Source organism: Candidozyma haemuli, assembly GCF_002926055.2.
Source record: "Candidozyma haemuli strain B11899 chromosome Unknown B_2014730914, whole genome shotgun sequence".
Classification (NCBI taxonomy): Eukaryota; Fungi; Ascomycota; class Pichiomycetes; order Serinales; family Metschnikowiaceae; genus Candidozyma; species Candidozyma haemuli.
This window is the reverse complement of record NW_020289902.1, coordinates 1,527,626-1,547,641: the sequence shown is the minus strand read 5'-3', so window position 1 is coordinate 1,547,641 and position 20,016 is coordinate 1,527,626. Positions and strand designations below refer to the sequence as shown.

General features: G+C 46.3%; 6 protein-coding genes and 1 non-coding gene across 7 annotated transcripts; 5 read left to right on the top strand and 2 right to left on the bottom strand. All coding sequences in view use genetic code 12, as the record gives it.

Annotated features, from left to right (window-relative positions):
* Positions 1-638: 638 nt before the first annotated feature.
* Positions 639-1,430, top strand: CYC3 (holocytochrome c synthase; the record flags this gene model as incomplete). Its single annotated transcript, XM_025485189.1, has 1 exon — positions 639-1,430. The coding sequence occupies one exon, from the start codon at positions 639-641 to the stop codon at positions 1,428-1,430; it is 792 nt and encodes a 263-aa protein (XP_025340120.1).
* Positions 1,431-1,854: 424 nt separating this feature from the next.
* On the bottom strand, positions 1,855-3,991 carry CXQ85_001480 (uncharacterized protein; the record flags this gene model as incomplete). The annotated part of the gene is made up of 2 exons (XM_025485188.1): positions 1,855-3,869; positions 3,898-3,991. 2 exons carry the CDS (start codon positions 3,989-3,991, stop codon positions 1,855-1,857), a joined length of 2,109 nt encoding a protein of 702 aa, XP_025340119.1.
* Positions 3,992-7,846: 3,855 nt separating this feature from the next.
* On the top strand, positions 7,847-7,920 carry CXQ85_001479. The gene has a single exon. It is a non-coding gene; the product is annotated as a tRNA-Val (tRNA).
* A 56-nt stretch (positions 7,921-7,976) lies between these two features.
* CXQ85_001478 (uncharacterized protein) lies at positions 7,977-8,917 on the top strand (the record flags this gene model as incomplete). Its single annotated transcript, XM_025485187.1, has 2 exons — positions 7,977-8,488; positions 8,698-8,917. 2 exons carry the CDS (start codon positions 7,977-7,979, stop codon positions 8,915-8,917), a joined length of 732 nt encoding a protein of 243 aa, XP_025340118.1.
* Positions 8,918-10,583: 1,666 nt separating this feature from the next.
* PUS4 (pseudouridine synthase) lies at positions 10,584-11,912 on the top strand (the record flags this gene model as incomplete). The annotated part of the gene is made up of 1 exon (XM_025485186.1): positions 10,584-11,912. The coding sequence occupies one exon, from the start codon at positions 10,584-10,586 to the stop codon at positions 11,910-11,912; it is 1,329 nt and encodes a 442-aa protein (XP_025340117.1).
* A 963-nt stretch (positions 11,913-12,875) lies between these two features.
* Positions 12,876-16,629, top strand: CXQ85_001476 (uncharacterized protein; the record flags this gene model as incomplete). Its single annotated transcript, XM_025485185.1, has 4 exons — positions 12,876-13,016; positions 13,392-13,489; positions 13,981-14,993; positions 16,253-16,629. 4 exons carry the CDS (start codon positions 12,876-12,878, stop codon positions 16,627-16,629), a joined length of 1,629 nt encoding a protein of 542 aa, XP_025340116.1.
* Positions 16,630-17,154: 525 nt separating this feature from the next.
* VPS1 (dynamin-like GTPase) lies at positions 17,155-19,227 on the bottom strand (the record flags this gene model as incomplete). The annotated part of the gene is made up of 1 exon (XM_025485184.1): positions 17,155-19,227. The coding sequence occupies one exon, from the start codon at positions 19,225-19,227 to the stop codon at positions 17,155-17,157; it is 2,073 nt and encodes a 690-aa protein (XP_025340115.1).
* Between the last annotated feature and the right edge of the window lie 789 nt (positions 19,228-20,016).

Below are 20,016 nucleotides of genomic sequence, written 5' to 3'. Positions count from 1 at the left end.
CCTTGTTTTACGCTGGTTTCTTTGGTGGAACCATGGCACGGGACTGAACAGTCGCAAACTACGCCAAATCTGGTTTAGTTAAGGTTCCACAGAAGCTGTTTCGTTCAGGTTTTGGAAATTCCTTTAATGAACCCATCAGAACCCTTTAAACCAAAAAATGAAGCATTTGAAACAAAACAATCAGCTACTGCTTACGAGTAATGGAGTACTGAGACATGCACTGATAAACCTCACTTGAACCTCCAAAAACCTCCAAAAGCCTTCAAATTTCAGACTTTCCGCCAACTCAAACCCACCTAAAAAACCCATAAAAACCACCAAACCATCCAATCAACCACCCTTTCTTCCTCCTGCCACCACCACCGGCTTCTTCGGCTTCTCGGCTCCAGATCCAGCCGAGCGTCAGTATACCTCCACCAAATCCCGCCAAACCAGCCCAAAAACACCCCAAACCACTCAGAACGTCGCCACAGCCTCTCACTACCCTCTCCCTTCCTCCACACCCTTCCAATTGCCTCCTATCGTTGTAAATGTCGGGAGTCGACTCCCACGTGACCTTGTCCCCGTGACCGCCATCACGCCTACCTCATCAAATCCACTCACAGCTTCTCCATTTCACTCCTTCAAAACTACTCAGTATGGGCTGGTTCTGGGCCGACTCGGCTATAAGCAAACCTTCTAAAACCTCCTCAGGCCTCGCTGCATGTCCCGTTCAACACGGCAAGAAAGACTCCCCAGCTGCGTGCCCGGTTAACTACGGAAAGGGCCCCAAGAGCGATGACGATGAGGTGCTCAACCCCATGAACAACATGCCCATGGCGATCTCGTCAGAAAGAGCACCAGGCCAAAGAGTCGTGCTTTCTACGGAAAGAACGGTATCGCTGATTCCACGTGGCGAGTCTGGCGACCAAGGGTTCTGGGAGTACCCTTCTCCACAGCAGATGCTCAATGCCATGCTTAAGAAAGGCAAGGGCCAGGGCGTGCCTGAAGACGCTGTGGAGCTGATGGTGGAAGTGCATAATTTCTTGAACGAGGGAGCGTGGCAGCAGATTTTGGAGTGGGAGCAAAAGTATACACAAGAGCTGAGGATCGAGCCTCGTTTGCTTCAGTTCACTGGTAAGCCTCATGATCTTAGTCCTAGAGCTAGAATGTACTTGGCCTTGGGTAAGGTGTTTCCACAGACGTTCAACACGCAGCCTCCGTTCGACCGTCACGACTGGACGGTGCTTAGATCTGCTGGACTGGAGGGTAAGTGGGATGAGGTGCGTTATGTGATTGATTATTATAGTGCTCCAGATGATGAGGAAACGGGCATGCCTGCGTTTATGTTGGACACGCGGCCGGCGATGGACTCGGTTCAGAATATGCTGGACCGGTTTTCTCATTGGTTTAATCCGTTGTGGAAGAGAGCCATGGGGGACTTCGACTGATGCTGACAAGCCGTCAGGTTGACAAGCCGCTAGGCTTGGAAACCGTCAGGCTTGGAAGCCATCAGGAGAAGCCGGACAGCTGACAAGCTTTCAGGATTGGAAGCTGTCAATTTAAGTCGTTAGGAAGTCTTCAAGAGAAGCTGGACAGCTGACAAACCGTTGACTTGAAACTTGTCAAGTGAAGTCTTTAGGGAACTCATCAGGAGAAGCTGCCAGAAGTTGTTGATCCGCTAAGGAAGCCTGGCGGCTTCCCAAGCGTGGCGGCTTCCCACCGTACATAGAAAGATTGGCCTCCACACCAATCTCTATTCTTTTTTGTATTTATTGGAATTGATTTGCATACTTGGACTACACTCGACACTCTAAAACATCCAAGGCCGGGCCTTGTTCTAATTACATTGGTCCCTAGGTTTATTTACAGTATTTAGTTTTTAAGTTTGGCAGCCAAAGCTGGGTCCACCTTGCACGAAGTCTTCAATTTATCCACAATCTCTGGCAAACGAGTACCATAATCGCTCAAATTGGCCTTGGCAAGCTCGTCAAGCAACCACTGGAGCTTATCGTTCTGCTTCGTTCTCATGTAATGCGTGAACATAAAGTAGAACGTGAAGTAGTTCCTCTGTGCTCCAGCGGTGTCTTGCTGCTTCAACTTCTTATAGTATTTCAATGCAATGGCATCGTCCTTTTCTAAAGCACGACGAATGAACTGGTTCCACATTCTTGTATCGTTGGTCATGTTATCAACGTGGAACTTGAAAAGAGCCTCGGCGTTGTAGATCGAACCGTACTTCAATTCGGCATCGATCATGGTCGTGGAAATGACCTTTGAGAAACGGTTCTTTGGCGTTTGCTCAATAAAGTACTTGTGCACGGCTCTGGCAGCCTCTAAGTTGACACCAGTAGATGTCAAAGTGTAAAGAATGGAGTTGATCGAGGCGTCAGTGAACCTAAAGTGCTCTTGTTTCAAGTCGTTCATGATCAGCACAATGTCAGGCACTTGGCCACGAGAAGTCATGAGTTTGAAGTAGTAGTCGATGGCGGTGGTGATGGTAGCGAAGTCTTCAGGAATGCCCTTTTCTCTCATGAACAGAAGCACCTTCTCGGCCTCCTCGAACTTCTTGAGTCTGGTGTAGGAAGAAAAGAAGGAGTTCATGGTGTAAGTGTTTGGAACGTAGGACGGGTCCTTGGCCAAGAACTCCTTAAACTTCTTTTCAGCCAAATGCACCTTTCTGTTCAAAAGAAGACCAATCAAGATACTGTTTTTGGCGTCAGTGTTGAGGCCCAATTTTTCATATTCCTTGGTTAACTGGTCCACACGCTCAGACTGGCCAGCATTGGCAAAACAGGAAATCACACAAGACAAAACGTCCTGGTTCATTTTCACGCCAGACACAAGCATACTCTGTAAAGTGATTTCTGCTGTTTTTCCAACCTCTGCACGCTCCTTCTCTGTCAACAGGAGAATTCTATCTGGATGTCCAATAGTCTTGAATAAAGCAGCGTAGCCCAGTTGCGTTGGACGAACGCCTTGTTCTTGCATGCTACCAAAAATCTTGAAAGACGTTTCGAAATCGTTCAATTGGTTGAATCCCAGCATGAAACTGACCAAGGTTTCTTCGTTGATGCTTTCGTTCTTTGTCACTGCACGCTCTTTAAGCGATTCGTAAAAACTAGAAAGCATTCTGATATGCGACCGACTGAGCGCCTTCTTGATCTCTTTCTGGGTATACTCACTGTTGATGTCTGCGTTTTCAGCTCTCAAGCCCTCGTCCATGGTCCAGAACGTCCGCAAATCGTCATTAAACTCTCTCACGCCGTGGTAAGCAAAGGCACTACGCACAGCTTTAATGTACGGGAGCTGGGTAGGGTCTTGCAGCTGGAGAAGCTTGGAGATCGAGTCAAGCGAAGGTTTCACGCCCTCGTTGTGACACTGCATCATAAACGCCAAGTAGGCAAACTGCTGGAGCAGCAGGAACCTGTATCCCTTCTCCAGAAGGAAAGGAAACTCATACGACAAGTGCACGTTAGCATCAAACGTCTCCATAGCCTTGGAGTACTCAAGGAACCTGAGCCACACCCGAAGCACGTTGGCGTACATATCCAGGCCGCCCTTCTTCAACTCATTCAACGCAAAGAAGAAAAAATGGGCCTTATGGGCGACCTTAAGGTCAATGAACAAGTCCAACACCTGTTCTGGCGTTCTTCCGCCCAAGCCAGCACCTTCAGTGAGTACCTTTTCCGTCAACGTCGCCAACGGACGCTGGAACAAGCCGTAAAACCCCCTGTTCGTGATTTTCTCTTCACCTTGCACGTCTCGAAGGTATGTCACTGCCTCTTCAAGGATATTGATCGCTTCAGACAAGTCCAGAGCCTTAGCCTCGTTGACCACCTCTTCCACCTGGTTTCTGATATTAAGCGCCTTCTGGCTCCTCAGGTAATCTTCGCTTCTTTTTTAGGTCTTTTTTACTCTCTGTCTTTAAGTCTTCAGTTGGTGTCACTGGCGCTGCTTCAGTACTGGCCCATCTCTGGACCACCAGCTTTCGCTGGGCCATCACAGGCATGCTTAGGCAGATTCGACGCAACACTGCCGTGGGAAGAGCCGCTCGCCGGGCCAGCAACGAGAACGCCCGGGAAGAAAGCATACTGGAAGTTGGAGGGGAAGTTGAAGTGGAAGTTGAAGTTGGAGGGAAAGTAGGAAGGTGAAAAAAATGAGCGTCGCACTGAAAAATTTGTCCCATCCTGGGGAAGACAGTGGAGGTGGAAGTGGAAGTGGAGGTTTGGAAGGTTTGGAATTTTATGGTTTCATGTTTTCGTGTTTTGAAAGTGGAGGTTGATTTGGGTGGCTTTTTTCATTTTTTGTTCCTTCTTTTTGGAAGTTTTGGTGGTGGCTCTCAGGCTCATTGGTACCTCATGAGCTACGAACGTAATTCACATTTTATTCACACTCAATTTTTAAATAAAGTAACCATTTTATCTATCTTAGACTTCGGGGCACTTAAAAGTCAGCTGAGGCTTTTAGCCCATCCAATTGTCCATGTCTATCGCTATATCTATAATCTTGCAATCCGCTTGGTACGATGAGATAAACCAAACGGTCACCAGACTTGATATCGATCTTCTTAGGTTAAAGAAGTATCTGGATATATTTGGAGGTAAATATTGGTTTAATAATTTTTTAAAGCTTTTCGATTAGTACTGGTCGTTCGACTGGCTGACTGGTTGACTGGTTTGGTTGCAACTGGAGACAGTGAGGGACTGGAGGGAGGACTGGGAAGTGGAAGGCAGTGAAAGGAACAGAGGGTTTTGTTCGTTTTTCTTTTTTACTTGTTATTGGTTGGGGAATTGGATGGGTGCTGTAGACTACTGGATGGCTATAGTTCTGTAAGACGGTTCCTGGAAGCACCCAGTCTACATCTAAGCTACTGGTTTTTTTAGATTCGTCATTGGTACTAGGTGAGAAAATGTGTCTTGTTTATTACTTATTTGGGCTGGGGAAGGTCAATTGGGTGTGGATACCTTCTATGGATGGGTATTGGCAGCGTGTGGACTGGTGCTCATAGGTAGTTCATGGTAAGAGATTATATAGTTAACAGAAGGTGCTCTACGTTGCCTGAATTGGTTTTCCTTACTCTGAGACTTGTTAATTAGCTTGTCTTAAATCAATTTTCATTGACGGCTGTGTTCTTTAAGTATCCTCTATGTGCCTTTGGTTTATGAGGAAGAGGAAGAAGAACTAATGAAGAAATGTTTGAGAATTGTTTATACCGATAGTACTGTATTTTTATGGAGCTTTAAGGGACTTTTTGAATTTCGATGATTCTCTGGGGGACCTCCATTAGCTAGGGCATTTGGGTGCAAAATGAGTAGCAGAAAGGACGGAAGGGCCTGAAGTGGTCAATGAAGGTAGAAGCCCAGGTTCTACTTTGATTTCTGAGCTCAGTAAAATTTCCAAATTCCGTTTTGCCGTTCTGTTGCTCTTCTTTCATGGGTATTGGCTTTTGGGTCATGTAGAAGAAGTGGTCATAGAGAGTAGAACACTATAGTTACCTGTTCTTCAGGAAATGAAAAGCCAAGATTTGCAGTTTTCTAAAGTCTGGCTTAATTTTAATAGTCTACGTTCCCCAGGCACCTTCTCTAAAACTAAACATTCTTTAGACTCAAAGATAGTCAGATCAAAGGTGACATGCCTCATGAACAATGAAGAAAGAAGAGTATACTGACACAACGACATACTGAAAGATACACTTAATTCCACTAAAGCCAAAAGTCATCTCCAAGAATTCTTAGCCTTTCTTGTACACTGTAGACTGCTAATCATGAAGATCAGCTTAGAAGCCACTAACCTTCCACCAGGGAACGTCAATTGGCAACACCAGAAATCTTCAATTGACAACCCATAGAACGCCCCACCACTTGAGTCCCCGCTCGTCTTCCCACGTTCATGTCAATCAACCTTCTAAGAGTACATAGACTAGCAGATCAGGCAGATCCATCGGAACCATACCAGTCCACTAAGCAACACAAACAGAGGTTAGAGAGAAACAGCTAAACAAGAAGCAGAAAGCCCAAAGAGACCAAATTGCACTTCAGTCTCCAAAGCATAAAGAGCGAACATCAACACATGGACAGCTTCCTGGAAGCCAGAAGCAACCTATGGCTCCCTCTTTCAACAATTAGCCATCACCGACACCTCCCTTACCTGCCCACGCCAGCCTTCCCACTAAACCTTAAATTGACCCATCCCCGAACGCAAATCCACTTCCAAACCTAATTTGTTAGTCTCGTAGTCATTACACTTTTCTACTGTATGGCACTTTCAGCTGTCTATAACTAGTTGGTCTCATAAGTCCATTAACAAAATGAAATATCGAAGAGCTGGGTTTATGCGTAGTCCTTCTGGACAAGTATCATCACGATAATGCCATACAAATAAGTAAAAAACATACTTTTTTGGTTGTTTGGGGAAGTTGGAAATGGGAAGGAAAGGCTGAAAAATTAATCGAGCAGAGGGTTCAGGTGTGGTGCACGGGTTTCTTGGGGAAACTGTTAGGGCTGTTCTGAAGTTGGTGGTTTTCGAAGTGGAGGAGGTGAAGGTGGAAGGGGGTGGTGGAAGGAAAGGTTAAGTATGGTTTTGGGTAATTATGGGGTTTTTTTAGGTGTTTCTGGTGGATTTATGGAGGGTTTGTGTTTTTGCTAATGGCTGCGAAAAATGGGTACTTATTGAAGAATCAATGGTGGAATAAGAATAGGGTAGATTAAGGAGGTCTTGTAAATGAAGGATAAAAAAGTGGTTGTTTGTGGTTGAAAAATGGAGTTTAGGGTTAAAGTTGCTTTTTGTTCTCCTGGAAAGTACCAGTAGTACCAGTAGTAGTAGTAGTACCAGTAGTACCAATAGTAATGCTAGTAACGTTGGTAGTAGAGAAGTTAACAAGCAGTAAGATCCTTGAGGAAATGACAATAGACAAGAGAGAGCTTCAATTGGAAGAAGACATAGCAGTTATTCTTTCCCTAAGGAGACACATAATGCTAGGGTGGTACCGATGGAAGTACTGACGGTTAGAGACCAGGAGTGGTGAACGCTACCTTCTCTTGTCCAGACAACCTAACACTTATATGACCAGAAGTAGTCAGCATTGGTTGATCCAATGGCAGATTCATAGAAACTGGTGGGATCCAGTGCTCCAATTCCACGTTCTAGCCGTGAAGTTGGATAAGATACCACCACTGGTACTAACCAAAAGAAGAGTCAACAGAGTAGAGAAAGAACAAAACGAGATAAAATCAACAAATAAAGCAATTGAGTGGGACAACGACGTCCATAACAATCACATCGTGGAAAGAACCACCAGCTTCGGTATCCCCAGAACTCCAAGTACTCTGGTTATACCCATTGAAGCTAAAGACCCATAAAGACCCAGACAACATCATCAGAGACTAACGCCCAAATCACCCTCAACAGCCACTTCCTACAAAGCCAAAAATATCAACAAAAACTGGGAAACCTAAATGTTAGTCGTTAACCTTCACAAAATCATTGCCTCAGCTAAAAACAAGTCTTATCACAAACAAAAATATCAAATGAGCTGGGTTAATAGCGTGTCCTAACGGACAAATATCATCACAGGTAGGCAAATAGTATGGTACATACAATTTTGAGTTAGAATTGGATAAAGAAAGAGGGTAGGAAGTGGTTGAAGAATTTTCGATGGCCTCGATGTCTATATAGGTGTGGTGCACGGGTGTGTAGAAACACATAAATGGCTCTAACTCGCTGGAAAATTGCCGTAGAGCGCTAAGATTTCTATGGGAGTCTTCTAAGGCATAGATCTATCTACTAACCAACTTTCAGCCATTTCCATCCACATCCCATTCAAATGCCCACACGTTAAACCCACATTTCTTTCACTTATCGAAGTGGTTTCGTGGTCTAGTTGGTTATGGCATCTGCTTAACACGCAGAACGTCCCCAGTTCGATCCTGGGCGAAATCATCTTCTCTTTTTTTTTTGTACCCACAAACAACAACCCACCCTTTCTACACCTGTTTATGAATGATCCCAATACAAAGTATACCCAGTCGTCTCTGACGCCTGAAGTTCCCTTTTTCAACTACCACGAGTTTCTCGTTCCTCCCAATGCCCCTTCAGGTTCTACTTTGGTCTCCCAGGCTTCTCCAGCAGAGAAACCAGCCAACCTCGAATCCCTGGAAGCTCTGCTTGTGGTGAACCATTTTCCAAACGTCCATGTTCCCACTGGATCTGAATTGTATGAAACTACACGGATTGTACGCATTCCACGAACCTACCATACTACAGACTACTCATATATGGTTCCCCAGTTTTCAGTGTATACGCCAGGAGAAGAGCCAGCGGCTGTTTTGGGGGAACCCACGTTGGGTGAATTCGATGGGAATGTGTTTGGAACGACATCTAAACCGCCTTTGGTGCCTCTGTTGCTTAGTGCTAAGGAGTTGGAGGAGATAGTAAGGACAGTGAATGGGATGTTAGAGGAGGCTTTTTCGATGGACTCGAAATGGACGTGGATGGATAATGTGCTTGAGTTTTTGAGCGGGACGGTGTATTCGAGAGTATGGGGGAGGTTTTTCAGGGAGCTGTTTACGAAGAGAAAGATGGAGGAGGTAGATATGTATATTGAGAAGGTGAATGGGGAGTTTTTGGGGAGGAGGGATGGGTTGTTGAGGGTGGTGCCGTTGGGGGAGAGTGGGTTGATGTCGTTGGATGTGCAGATACCGAAGCCGTAGTGGCCAGACAAGGCCGTAAGGCCTTGGATGGACACGGAGGCTGGACGGAGGCTCTGAGAGACTCTGAGAGGCCGCAAGGCCTTGAAGAGGCGCCGAGGCCGGGATTGGAAGGCCAGACAAGGCCGCAAGGCCTTGAAGAGCGAGGCTGGAGCTGGTCTGGGGCTCTGAGAGGCCCTAAGGCCTCGAAGGCTGGAGATGGTAAGGCCTTGGAAGATCTGAAGGACTAATCTCAAGGCCTGGAAGGACCTCTCAGGGCTGGACGGAGGTTGGAGCTGGCCTGTAAGGCCTCAAATGGCGCTCTGAAGGGCCTGGAGGGCCTGAGCATTACATGGAATATTTCCTGGAGGCCAGGCAAGGATACAAATTCCAAGAAAGGGTCCCTGGAGGCTGGGAATGGAAGACCATAACGCCTTGTGCAAATTGTTTTCCACGTCTGAAGCGGCTCCATATCGATAGATTAGTTGGTGAAATCCACTTTTACGCTATGACAGTTTCCAGAAATTGCCATTTCGATAAGTAGGTGGGTTTCACTTTCTAGCTGAAGCTTTCTGACTGGATCAAACCGACTCATGCGAGACCTTGGAATGTCTAAAGGGCTGCCAGATACGGCCTGGAAAGCCTTATCGCCTTGAAGAGTTTGGCTGAAGGGCCACGGAGGACATTGAACTGTTTGGGGCTCTTTATGGACTAATTGAATACTACAGAGGCCTGGAATGGTAGCCAGCGGGCTGGTTTACTCTGAAAGAGGACATTCAAAGGTCAAAAGAGATCTTTATGGTGATTTCTTATGGTTAGGACTATTGGATTTCTAAGATTTAAAGAAATGTTCTGGACATCTGTGGAATCATGGAAAGTTAGGTGATCTTCATTGGCGCTGGCGCTTAGATCTACAGAGTTAATGTCATCCTTGTGGTGGTTCTATTTGCTCGAGTTTACTTGGAAAGCAATGCTGGCATTGCTGATGTTCAGGCAAGACCATAACCAACTACAGTTATTCAAGTCATTGGCTCATCTACCGCCAACGTCTTGGCACTCATTCGATGAACCTATTGATCAATTTGCCCAAAGAAATGATTCAAGATCATTAGCTTCAATTAGATCGAAGATTTGGATTTCTTCCCTAACGGCATATTTGAATGAAGACGAGGAAGAATACCAATCTGGATAGCCAGTGGAGCCTTTTAAAACCCAGTGGCTGCCAATTTCTCACTATATTTCAACATTCTTCCTGCCATCAAAAGATTACTGTCGTTCCAAACTTCACCCAAACCATGAACATTCTCCTACCACGCTTTACTGGTCTTCACCTACCAACGTCATGTCAACAGCCACCACCAAAACTTACTTATAATTCGACAAAACCAGATCCCAAACCCGTCGCTGCCACTTCCACTTCCACTTCATCTAACTTCCAACACAACCCTCTGACCATTCTACTGCCTGGAGCAGTACACACCTCTACCACCATTCACCAACCAACCACCAGAACAGCCCAAGCCATCTTATATAAATAGGACAATCAGAATACCAACATTTCATCCAAAAGCATCTACAGAGCCAAATCCACAAACCTCCATCCACCCTCCCTTTCTTACATTTCCATATTCTTCATATCCTCCACATCTTCCACTTCCCACACCTCATCTCTTCACTGTACATGTTTCGCAGCCAACCGGTTCCCACCAACCCTCCACCAATTCCCAAACCCACCAAGTCCAGTAATAAAATTCCACTTAAAAGTCTTCAATTCACTTAATTCACCTTTTACTACATTTTTCATTTTTCCCTTCATCCAGCCATCTCAGACCAGCCAACTTCGTTGTCTGTTCTTCGATGTCTGTTCTTCGATGTCTGGTCTTCGCGAACCTCATGTTCAAATACCTCCCACGAAACATGAACGGAGTCTTTGCCATCAACAAACCGTCAGGCGTGACGTCGCTGGACGTCGTCCAAACCGTCTCCCGAATCTTCGATAACCTGGCGGTTTTCGCCAACGACTTGAGCGAAGCCAGGAAGCTCAAACGAGAACAGTTGACCGCCGGCACGAGATGGACCAAGCTGAAGATTGAAAATCGAGTGGCTCGGTTGAAAACAAAGGTTGGCCATGGCGGGACGTTGGATCCCATGGCGCTGGGGGTGTTGATAATTGGCGTGGGGCTGGGAACGAAACAGTTGAAGTACTTCTTGGGGGAATGCACCAAGACATATGAAGCTACGGCGATGGTGGGCCAGAGCACGACTACGGGAGACTCAGAGGGTGAAGTGTTGACGAGAACGGAAACTGAGCATGTTACGTTGGAGAAGTTGAAGCTGGCGGCTCGGAAGTTCACAGGCAAGGGGAAACAGACCCCTCCGTTGTTTTCGGCGCTTAAGGTGGATGGAATGGCCTTGTATGATTATGCTAGACAGGGGATTCCGCTTCCGAGAGCTATTGAAGCTCGAGAAGCTACGGTTCATGCGTTGGAGGTGCATGAGTTCGGGGTGGACGACAAGTATAAGCCTATGAAGTTGGAGAGCGATTCGGACGGGAAGACGTTGGCCAGCATGCTTGCGTCGAATTCCACGCTTAACGATTCGGAATTGATTTATTCAGATGACTTTATGGCCGATGAGAGTGTGCCTGAGCTGGAAAAGGCCACTTTGGTGCACCCCAGAATGCTAGCTGAAGATGCTCCTCCAAGGCCCAGTTTGCCTGTTTTCACTGCCACGGCGACTGTGGGCTCAGGAACGTATATTCGGAGTTTGTTGAGCGATATTGGCCGTGCCGTGGAGTCGTCAGCACATATGGTTGCGTTGAAAAGAACCCAGCAGTCGGATTGGAAGGCTGGCGTGAACACTTTTGAGTTGAGTGATATTACAGAGCGTGATGAGAGGCTCTGGGGGCCTGTTTTGAAGAGGGCGTTTGATAATGGGGCGGATATTGTGGTGGAAGAGGAGTTTAAGAAGGCTGAAGAGATGATGGGGCCGTTGTTTGAGGCCGAGGCCAAAGCCGAAGCAGCAGCCGAAGCAGCAGCCGAAGCCGTTAAGGCTGAGGCTGAGGCGGAGGCGGAAACAAAAGGTGGGTCATCAGCTGGAGCTGAGACAAAAGACGGATCACCAGATGAAGCCAGCCAGGCTGAGGTCAAAGAAGACGTTAAAGGTGAAACCAGCCAAGCCGAGGTTAATGGAGAGAACGGCGCTGCTGAAGATGAACACGCTGCCAAGAAGCAGAAAACCGATTAGATAAAAAAGAAGAATCATTGTAAATAAATAATAAGGATACTTTCAAGGCAAGCGTTTTGTGCTGTAGAGTCTTCTTAGCTTTTATACTGACCAGGCAAGGCATAGACTAAGTGTAAAATTAAGCAGAAGTTTTCCAAAGTTTCACCCAAATAATTAAATTTTAATTTAATGTCATAGTTCCAGCCTTTATGTATTTCTTCAACCTTTATCTCTCCAGGTACACTGTTCTTCCTCCAAGTGCTCATCCAGGAATACAGAGAACAACCGAACCCAACCATACATTCAATTCAATACCAGAGAAACCAAAACCGTCAATATACTTCCATTAAGAGCTCTGCCACGAATTACACTTCTTCGATTCCTTAAACCAGATGGCAGTGCCATAGGAGCCAGGACGAATATACCTTCCATTATATAGAGAACATAAAAAGACTCCTCTACCCAGTCCATACCTTTCCTGTAAAGATCCATTCGATATAAATACTCCATTTTATCATGAACAAAAATTCAATTCCAATTCTAATTTCTTCTCCTCTTACTCTTCCTTGTCCACATTCCTCTTAATACCCATTCCATGCCCTCACCATCCACTGACCAACCACCAATCCCAAACCCTCCACCCAATCTTCTTTGACTTCATTGGCCTTCTTACTCAACTGGCTTATCCAGATCAAATATCAAACTGAACCTGGTCATAAAGTGAAAGCACGGCTGAACGTCTAAACGATGGGTTGGTACGGCTACTCAACTTGGGCAACTTCCTGAAGTTAGCCAAATCTGATAACAGCAAACGACGACTCATGTTTTATTAAAAAAAGACAAACCAATCGCCAACAAAGCAGCTCAACACAATATCTTAAAACCACAAATGACGCTAATTGACCAATGTGTTTTGTATCCTCCGTCCTGGAGGTGATGTACTGAAGAGCCCACATAGGTCTGGCAAGATTAAGAGCGTTATTGATGTCTGAAAACGTCTTATACGTCAAGAAGAACTTACAAATGAGGTTGTATTCAATAACTTCCGGAAAGCTGAACCAATGCTTTCAAACTGACGTGGTTAATGATGTCGCCGTTATTGGCGTCAAACATCACCACAGACTCGTGGACATTTTTTAAACCAGCGAAGTAACAGTAATCTTCGAATATTCTTTTGAAGTTTTATTTTATTCTTCTTCCTCCACTTCTGTCTCCTCTTCTGTTTCCTCTTCTGTCTCCTCTTCCTCTGCCTCATCCACTTCAACCTTCCACACCATATCCCCAGAACTCCTAAAACCACTCCCAATTCCTCAAAAAACCATCAACCCTCCATCCAAGTACCCAATCCACCACCTTTCCTCTCCATTTCCTCTCCATTTCACCATCTCTCTCCAGGCTCCCCCAGCCCACTCACTTCGGCTATTGTTCTAATTCATGATTTGACCGTGGGAACCTCGAAATCGGACGTTGTTGCATTTCCCAGTTTCTTATAGAGACAAGCTTTTGACGATTTTGACGGTTCTGCGTTACGTCAAGGACAACGACAATGCCCTTCTTACTACAGAACATGCACAGTCTGTGCTTGATACCATTGGCGAGTCAAAGCACCAACTGAAGAGGAACAGAAAGTAATGCCTAATAGCATCTAACCAATTATTTTGCCTTGAAGTATTTACATATCTAGAATTAAGCAGTAAACATCACAGCATTTAGTCAACCTCCACCTTCCACTCCCCCAGCGACTGTCCACTTTTCGCAGCCATTCCACTTACCACTTCCCAGTCCACCAACCCTCCAACCACATTCATTCAAACCACCAAACCTTTCCAAAGAACCAGAAACGACTAAATCCACTAACTTCCAACTTCCACCCTCCAACTTCCAATTTCCATAAATACCCTTCCTCCACCTTCCAACGCCCCCTCCACTGCCCATCGCGAAGTCTCATCTCACCTTACTTTCCACTCATCCTCCACTCTTCTACCACTCCACCACCACTCCACCTGATGTTCTCCAGATCACTTACACGATCAACACGAGGATTCTCCACTTCCAAAACCTCCCCCGCTGCCTTCTTTGCACGTACGAGAATCGCTCCTAACCTAAATACCACGCTTTCTCCACCTCAACTGCTCAATGCTAAGGCCTTGCTTATCCTTGCAACACCCACCAGTCTACCTGTGGCCATCGAAAACGCTATAAGCTTACACCAAATAGCAAAAACTCAGGTTGTGGTTGCTGGGGTCGACTCGGTGGTGCCCAATGGCGTCCGTTCAGGGCTTTCTGAGCTCTGGCTTGATGAGTATATGGATATATCAGATTCGGTGCATTTGAATGAAAAGGACCATAAACAGCCGCTTAGGGAAAGCGACGGGGTCCATGCTGTGGGCGCCAGGGAGAACTGGAAGACGATCGATGCGTCGTTGAAGGTTCAGGTGACAGAAGGTGAAACGGTGGACTTGTCTTTGGCCAATACAGCGTTTGCAACGAATACGTTGGCTACGTTGTTCTATTTCCAACCTAAAGAGCTCCAGGAGGTTACTAAGGATAAGAATATGGGCGAAACGCTTTGTGAGCTTACGGTGAAGCTTCCAGCGTTGGCGCCAGCGCTTTCACGTCCACAGTCTATGGATAGATGGACGCCATTGGGCGAGGGAGACAACTTGGAGATTACTGAATGTACGGGTAATTTGGTGAAAAAGATCAATACCGTGCCGGCCGCCAAGTTTCTTGAAAATAACGACGATTTGATGAGTATCAAAAGTAAGGATACAAAGGTGTATGTTAAAGTGCACCAGAAGGATGGAATCAAGAAGTACGAGGTGATTGCAGGCGGTGGCGGCTGGGGCGCCAAAGCTGACCTTTTGGCGATTTCGCCAGAGGCCAAGTTGAAGAAAGGCGATAAGCTTGAGTTTTTCATGATCACTCCAGAAGATAGGTTTAAGGGGTTCAAGACGCAGGTCGTTTCCAACCAGTTTCTCTTTGAGTGTACGCCTGAGGCGACGAAATATGAGGAAGCAGTGAAGTCTGAGCAGCTGGTGGATAACTTGTTTGGGTGTGGCTGTGAACACGGCTTTTTGCATAATGGGATTAATTGTAAGAGTCCCGGTGAGGCTCTTTCGTTTAGGTTTTGAGGCCCTGGAAGGAAGGAGATGTATAGCATGTCTGGGAGAAGGAAAGTACCAAAAGAGGGATGATGGAAGTGCCAGGAAGGATTTTGCTTTGACGGTTGCATTGAGTTGTTCCAGGGACAATTGTGGTCTGAATCAGGAACCTGGCGAGTGAAGGCTTCTCATGAATGTAAAGACGTTCAATGATCTTCATTAAGAACATCATTTTCGGCGCTCTTTAATGTTATGGGAAGCGTTTGATGGACGCCTACGGAAGCAAGATGATATCCATTTCTCGAACTTCTTCAGTTCATCTTACCAGGAAAATACAAGAGCATCATCGCTCCTTCAATTCCCATAAGCATCATGGTTCTAGGGGCTTTTGCTGATAAAGAAAAAGAAGAAGAACTACAAGTACTAAAAGAAGAAGGTCTATTGACTGGCACGTCTCTTCACCCATGTCTGTTAGACTGTTATCTCAGAACTGCAAACAATAGGAAACCTAAATCATCATAAATACAAATCCTTGTTGTCTGATTCTCCAAGGACGTAATAACTAGCTAATAGTCAGAGCTGACATAGTACACTCTCTGAACACCACCAAATAACAACCATTTCCTGGACCCACCCTTTTTTCCGTTTCATCAGACGTTATCACAAAAGCTTAAAAAAGGAAGAAACCGCTTTATTCAATTTGATAAATGCCCTCAGAATGGTTCCTCTGAAGCAGCTACAAGCTCACTTGGTTCCATCAGACGACTATACTACAATGCCCCATGAAGCCACCTACATTGACAGAAAAAAGCTACTTAAACTCATAAAAAACCATCTTTTCCATCCTCTTCCCCATCTTCTATTCCCCTTTTTTTCTTCCATCTCCATACCTTCAAACTCACTCTCCTTCTTCAATACTGGCCCTCCTCAGTCTCTCCATTCTCTACAAACCATCCAACTCCCAACCACCCAAACCAACCCACCTCCTTCCATTCCCTAACTCCTAACTCCTACCTCTTAACTCCTAAATCCCCTTACCTCTCTCCCTCTCTCTCTCTTCTCTCTCCACTACCACCCACTGTACCCCACAAATCGCACCAGTGAAAAACTCCCCATCCTTCAATTCTCCATCCTCCAACTACTACCACCTCTTTCCCAAATATGCTCAATTACATAAAAGGCGACCTTTTCGGCCACACATCCAAACGAGTGGCGGTTTTGGCTCACGCCTGTAACCCCCACGGCTCGTGGGGGGAGGCATAGCTGCCCAGTTTGCTAAACGGTACCCTGATGCTTGTAAACGGTATGAAGCCGTGTGTAAGGAGAAGGGGCCTACTTTGTTGGGTACACTGTGTGTTTTGCCGCCAGAAGGACGCCAGAACGTGTACATTGCGTGTTTGTTTACAAGCAACTTTGACAATTCGCCTAGTGACATTGTGGAGTATACTAGACAAGCGTTGATGGACTTGGCTGGGCAACTACTGGTGTTGGAGGATGTGGAGAGGGATAAGGATGGGTTTGTGGTGGTGAATATGCCGAAGATTAACAGTGGGATATTTAATGTGCCGTGGAAACTCACAGAACGGGCGTTGCTTGAGGCTGACCAGCTTCTGTTTAATATTTATGAGGTGTAGAAGTCGGAAGCGACGCCTCCAGCGCCAGCTGGAGGCTAGCTGGAGGCTAGCTGGAGGCTAGCTGGGGCTAGCTGGAGGCTCTGGAGGCTAGCTGATGGTTAGTGCTAGCCGCTGGAGGCAAGCTGGAGGCTAGCTGGAGGCTGGCTGATTTCCTTAAAACCATAAAAAAGGCCTTAAAACCATAAAAAAGATCTTAAAACCACAAAAAAGACCTTATACCCACAAAAAAGACATTTATGATGACTTCTTGGTACTCCAGAGCCATTGGCAGTCCTAAAACCATAAAAGAGACGTTTTGGGCGTTCTTTATGACTACTCTGGAGAAATTTACCATCTACGAGGCATAGCCAAGCAACCAACAACACATAAGGCTAGCTTTTTATCATCTACGAAGTGTAGACAAGCAACGCTTGTCTTTTCATCAACAACACCTTAGCTAGCTTCTACAAAGCGTAGACAAGCAGCGCTCGTCCCTTCATCAATAACACATTAGGCTATATATCTAAATCTTTATAGGGCTGCGTATTATACGCTCGAGACAATCTCGCTGGCATTCTTCAACACCTCCACCATCTTCAAACACTCCTTTCTCTTTTGCACCGTGGCCTCGTTCTCCTTAACCAAGTCGCCCAAGTCCTCGGCACTGTACAACTTCAGCAACAACTCTTTCTGGATCTCGTCCTTGGACCTGGTGATCAACTTCAACATCACCGCCTTGGGCACGAGATCTGCCACCGTTCTCTTGACAATGTTAAAGTACGAAGAGATTAAGAGCTTGATCACTTCTGTCTCCATCAGCTCACGCTCTGTCATCTGACCCGTAGCACGCAACACTGGTGGTGGTGCTTCCATCAGTTGCAATCTCTTTTTGTTCTTGGACGAGAAGAATCCGCCAAAGAACCCGTTAGACTCCTCCTTGGACTGTGCTTGTTGTGCTGGTGCTGGTTGTTGACTGGCTGGCAAAGGCTTGCCTGACTTAGGGTCAATGGCAACCTGTGGCTTAGGGTGGAACTTCTCCTCCACCATGGCCATGGCTTGCAGACCCTTCAACAAGTCAGGGTGGGCGGTGTTCACGTATGTTTGTTCAGAGCTAATCACGTCCAGGACAAACTTGTTGGTGGGGATCAACTCCTCACGCAAAAATTGAATAAATGACTGTGAAAGACGCTCTTTCAACATTGGGTATCTGGAGTACTGAGGATGGCTGATAATCTGGTTCAAGATACGCGTCAATTCGTCAAAGATCAAGTTGACACAACGCAACGATGGTTCCTCCAAACGGTGGATCTGCTGCTTTACAAGCACCTCAAACGCCTGGGTACCCACAAACAAGGATGGGGCAGAACCAGAGGTGTTGTGCATGATAGTACGGATATCGGCATCCTTAATCTGGTCAAAGGGATCGATAGAGTTGACACCATTCTTGTAGATCTCGTGGAACACGAAAGAAATACGAGCACCACCGCTCAATTCCTGGGAAGACAATTCCTTGGCCTCACCGTTCAAGATCTCATTGTAGTCCTTGGCAAAGTTGGTGATCATGCTCAAGGCAATGGAAGTAGGGCTCTCCTGCATTTCTGGACCCAAAATAGACAATTCGTTCTGGTAACGCTTCAAGGAGTTTTCAATTCTCAACTTGATATCTGGCAAAGTGCTCTTGATGTGGTGCAACAATATACTGTTCAACTTCTTGGCCAAAAAAGCGGTACCACAGTACTGGGACTTGGCTTTGTATGAAGGGTGGTTTTCAAAGAAAGCAGTCTCGTCATTAAGAGCCGCTCTGATGGTCTTCTTCAGCTCGATATCTCTCTGGCCACGGTTGATCACAGGAATGTAGCCAAACTTCAAGGGAATCACTCTACCGGCGAGAATATCCACCACATCAGTACCTTCGTCCATCAAATCGACCTTGGTCAACACACCAATGGTACGGGCGCCCTCTGGGTCGACCTCACGGGCCAATTTCAACCCGTCCGAGTTGGCCAAATCGGTGTTTGCAGCATTGACAGCCAAGATGATAGCGTTAGGCTTGGAAATGTACTTCAACAACATCTCCCTAATTTGACGCTCAATATCTTTAGGCTGGTCGCCCACAGGCACCTTTGTCAAGCCCGGCAAGTCCACCAATGTCAAGGTCAACACATGTGGAGAGTAGATACGCAAGTTGATGGGAACCGCCAGAATGCCCAAGTTCTTACCAGTCTTAGCATCCGTCTCCCTCACAATCTCAGCCCTGATCTCCTCAAAGTTATAAAACCGCTTGTTTGGCAAGTGCAAGAACTCTCCCCACTCCTCCAAGTTGTTCTCCAGCTCCTCACCCTTCTCGGTGGTCTTGTTGACCTTATCAGCATCTTCCGCCTTGTTCACGCCCGGTCTTCTGTTGATAAGCTGCAAAACCAACGGTCTTCTCGTGACAATGCCTGTTCCTCGAGGCAAAAAGTCTCTGCCCACGATGTTCTCTAACACAGACGATTTGCCGCTGGACTGGGACCCCACGACGGTGATTTGGGGCAAGTCCACGGGCGACGACAGCCCTCCGCCTAGTGGCGCAAGCGCATCCTGGAGCTTGTTGATCGTTGCAATGAGCGATTCGTCCATGATGTAATTGTGTGTGTTGTAGTTGATGGAGGTTTGGAAGCAAAGGGTCTGTTGTCAAGATAGCGAGGGTCGTGCGGGGCTCAAAAGGCCCCAGACCGCCGCCAGGCGGGATGGCAGGCGCTGATGAATTTTATGATTAAAATTCGTATTTTGGGGCCTTCCCTGGCCTCCAATTTGCCGTTTTCTATAGTTAATTTTTCTAAATACACGATTTTGCGGACTTTGGTGGATGGTTGGTGGGTGACTTTTGGCTGCGAAATGGGTGTTCCGGAGGATGTGTTGGTTGGGGAGGTGGGAGGGTGGGGATGCTTTGTTTGGTGGTGCTTTGGGGTTTAAGGGGTTCCAAAGTTATGGGTACTTTTGTTTTTGGTGGATTTGGAAAGCCTGAGGGAGCAATGCTTGGAGGTGTTTAACTGGATGGGTATGAGCTCGTGGCCTGGCGGTGCTGGACTGAGTGGGCTCTATTTATAGTGGAAAAGGGATATGGATGAGGTATTGAGGAGTCTTGGGCATGTTGGGTGGTTTTTGTTGGAGTTGTCGTTGCTGGGTAAGTGTATGGTAAGGTAGTTTTAACTGGTAGTAAAGGAGCACTAATGGTATTATACTCAACAACTGGTGCTTTGTTCAACCAGGGACGGGATTTGGATGGATTTTAGGTATTTGGAGTATTTCAGAGATTGAATAGTCTTTCAAATAGTGTTCATTTGTTGTTTAGGGTATGTAGTTTGGGTAATGTACTGGTATATGCTTAGTGTGAAAGACAGAGGACTCTAAATGCCTCTGCGATAG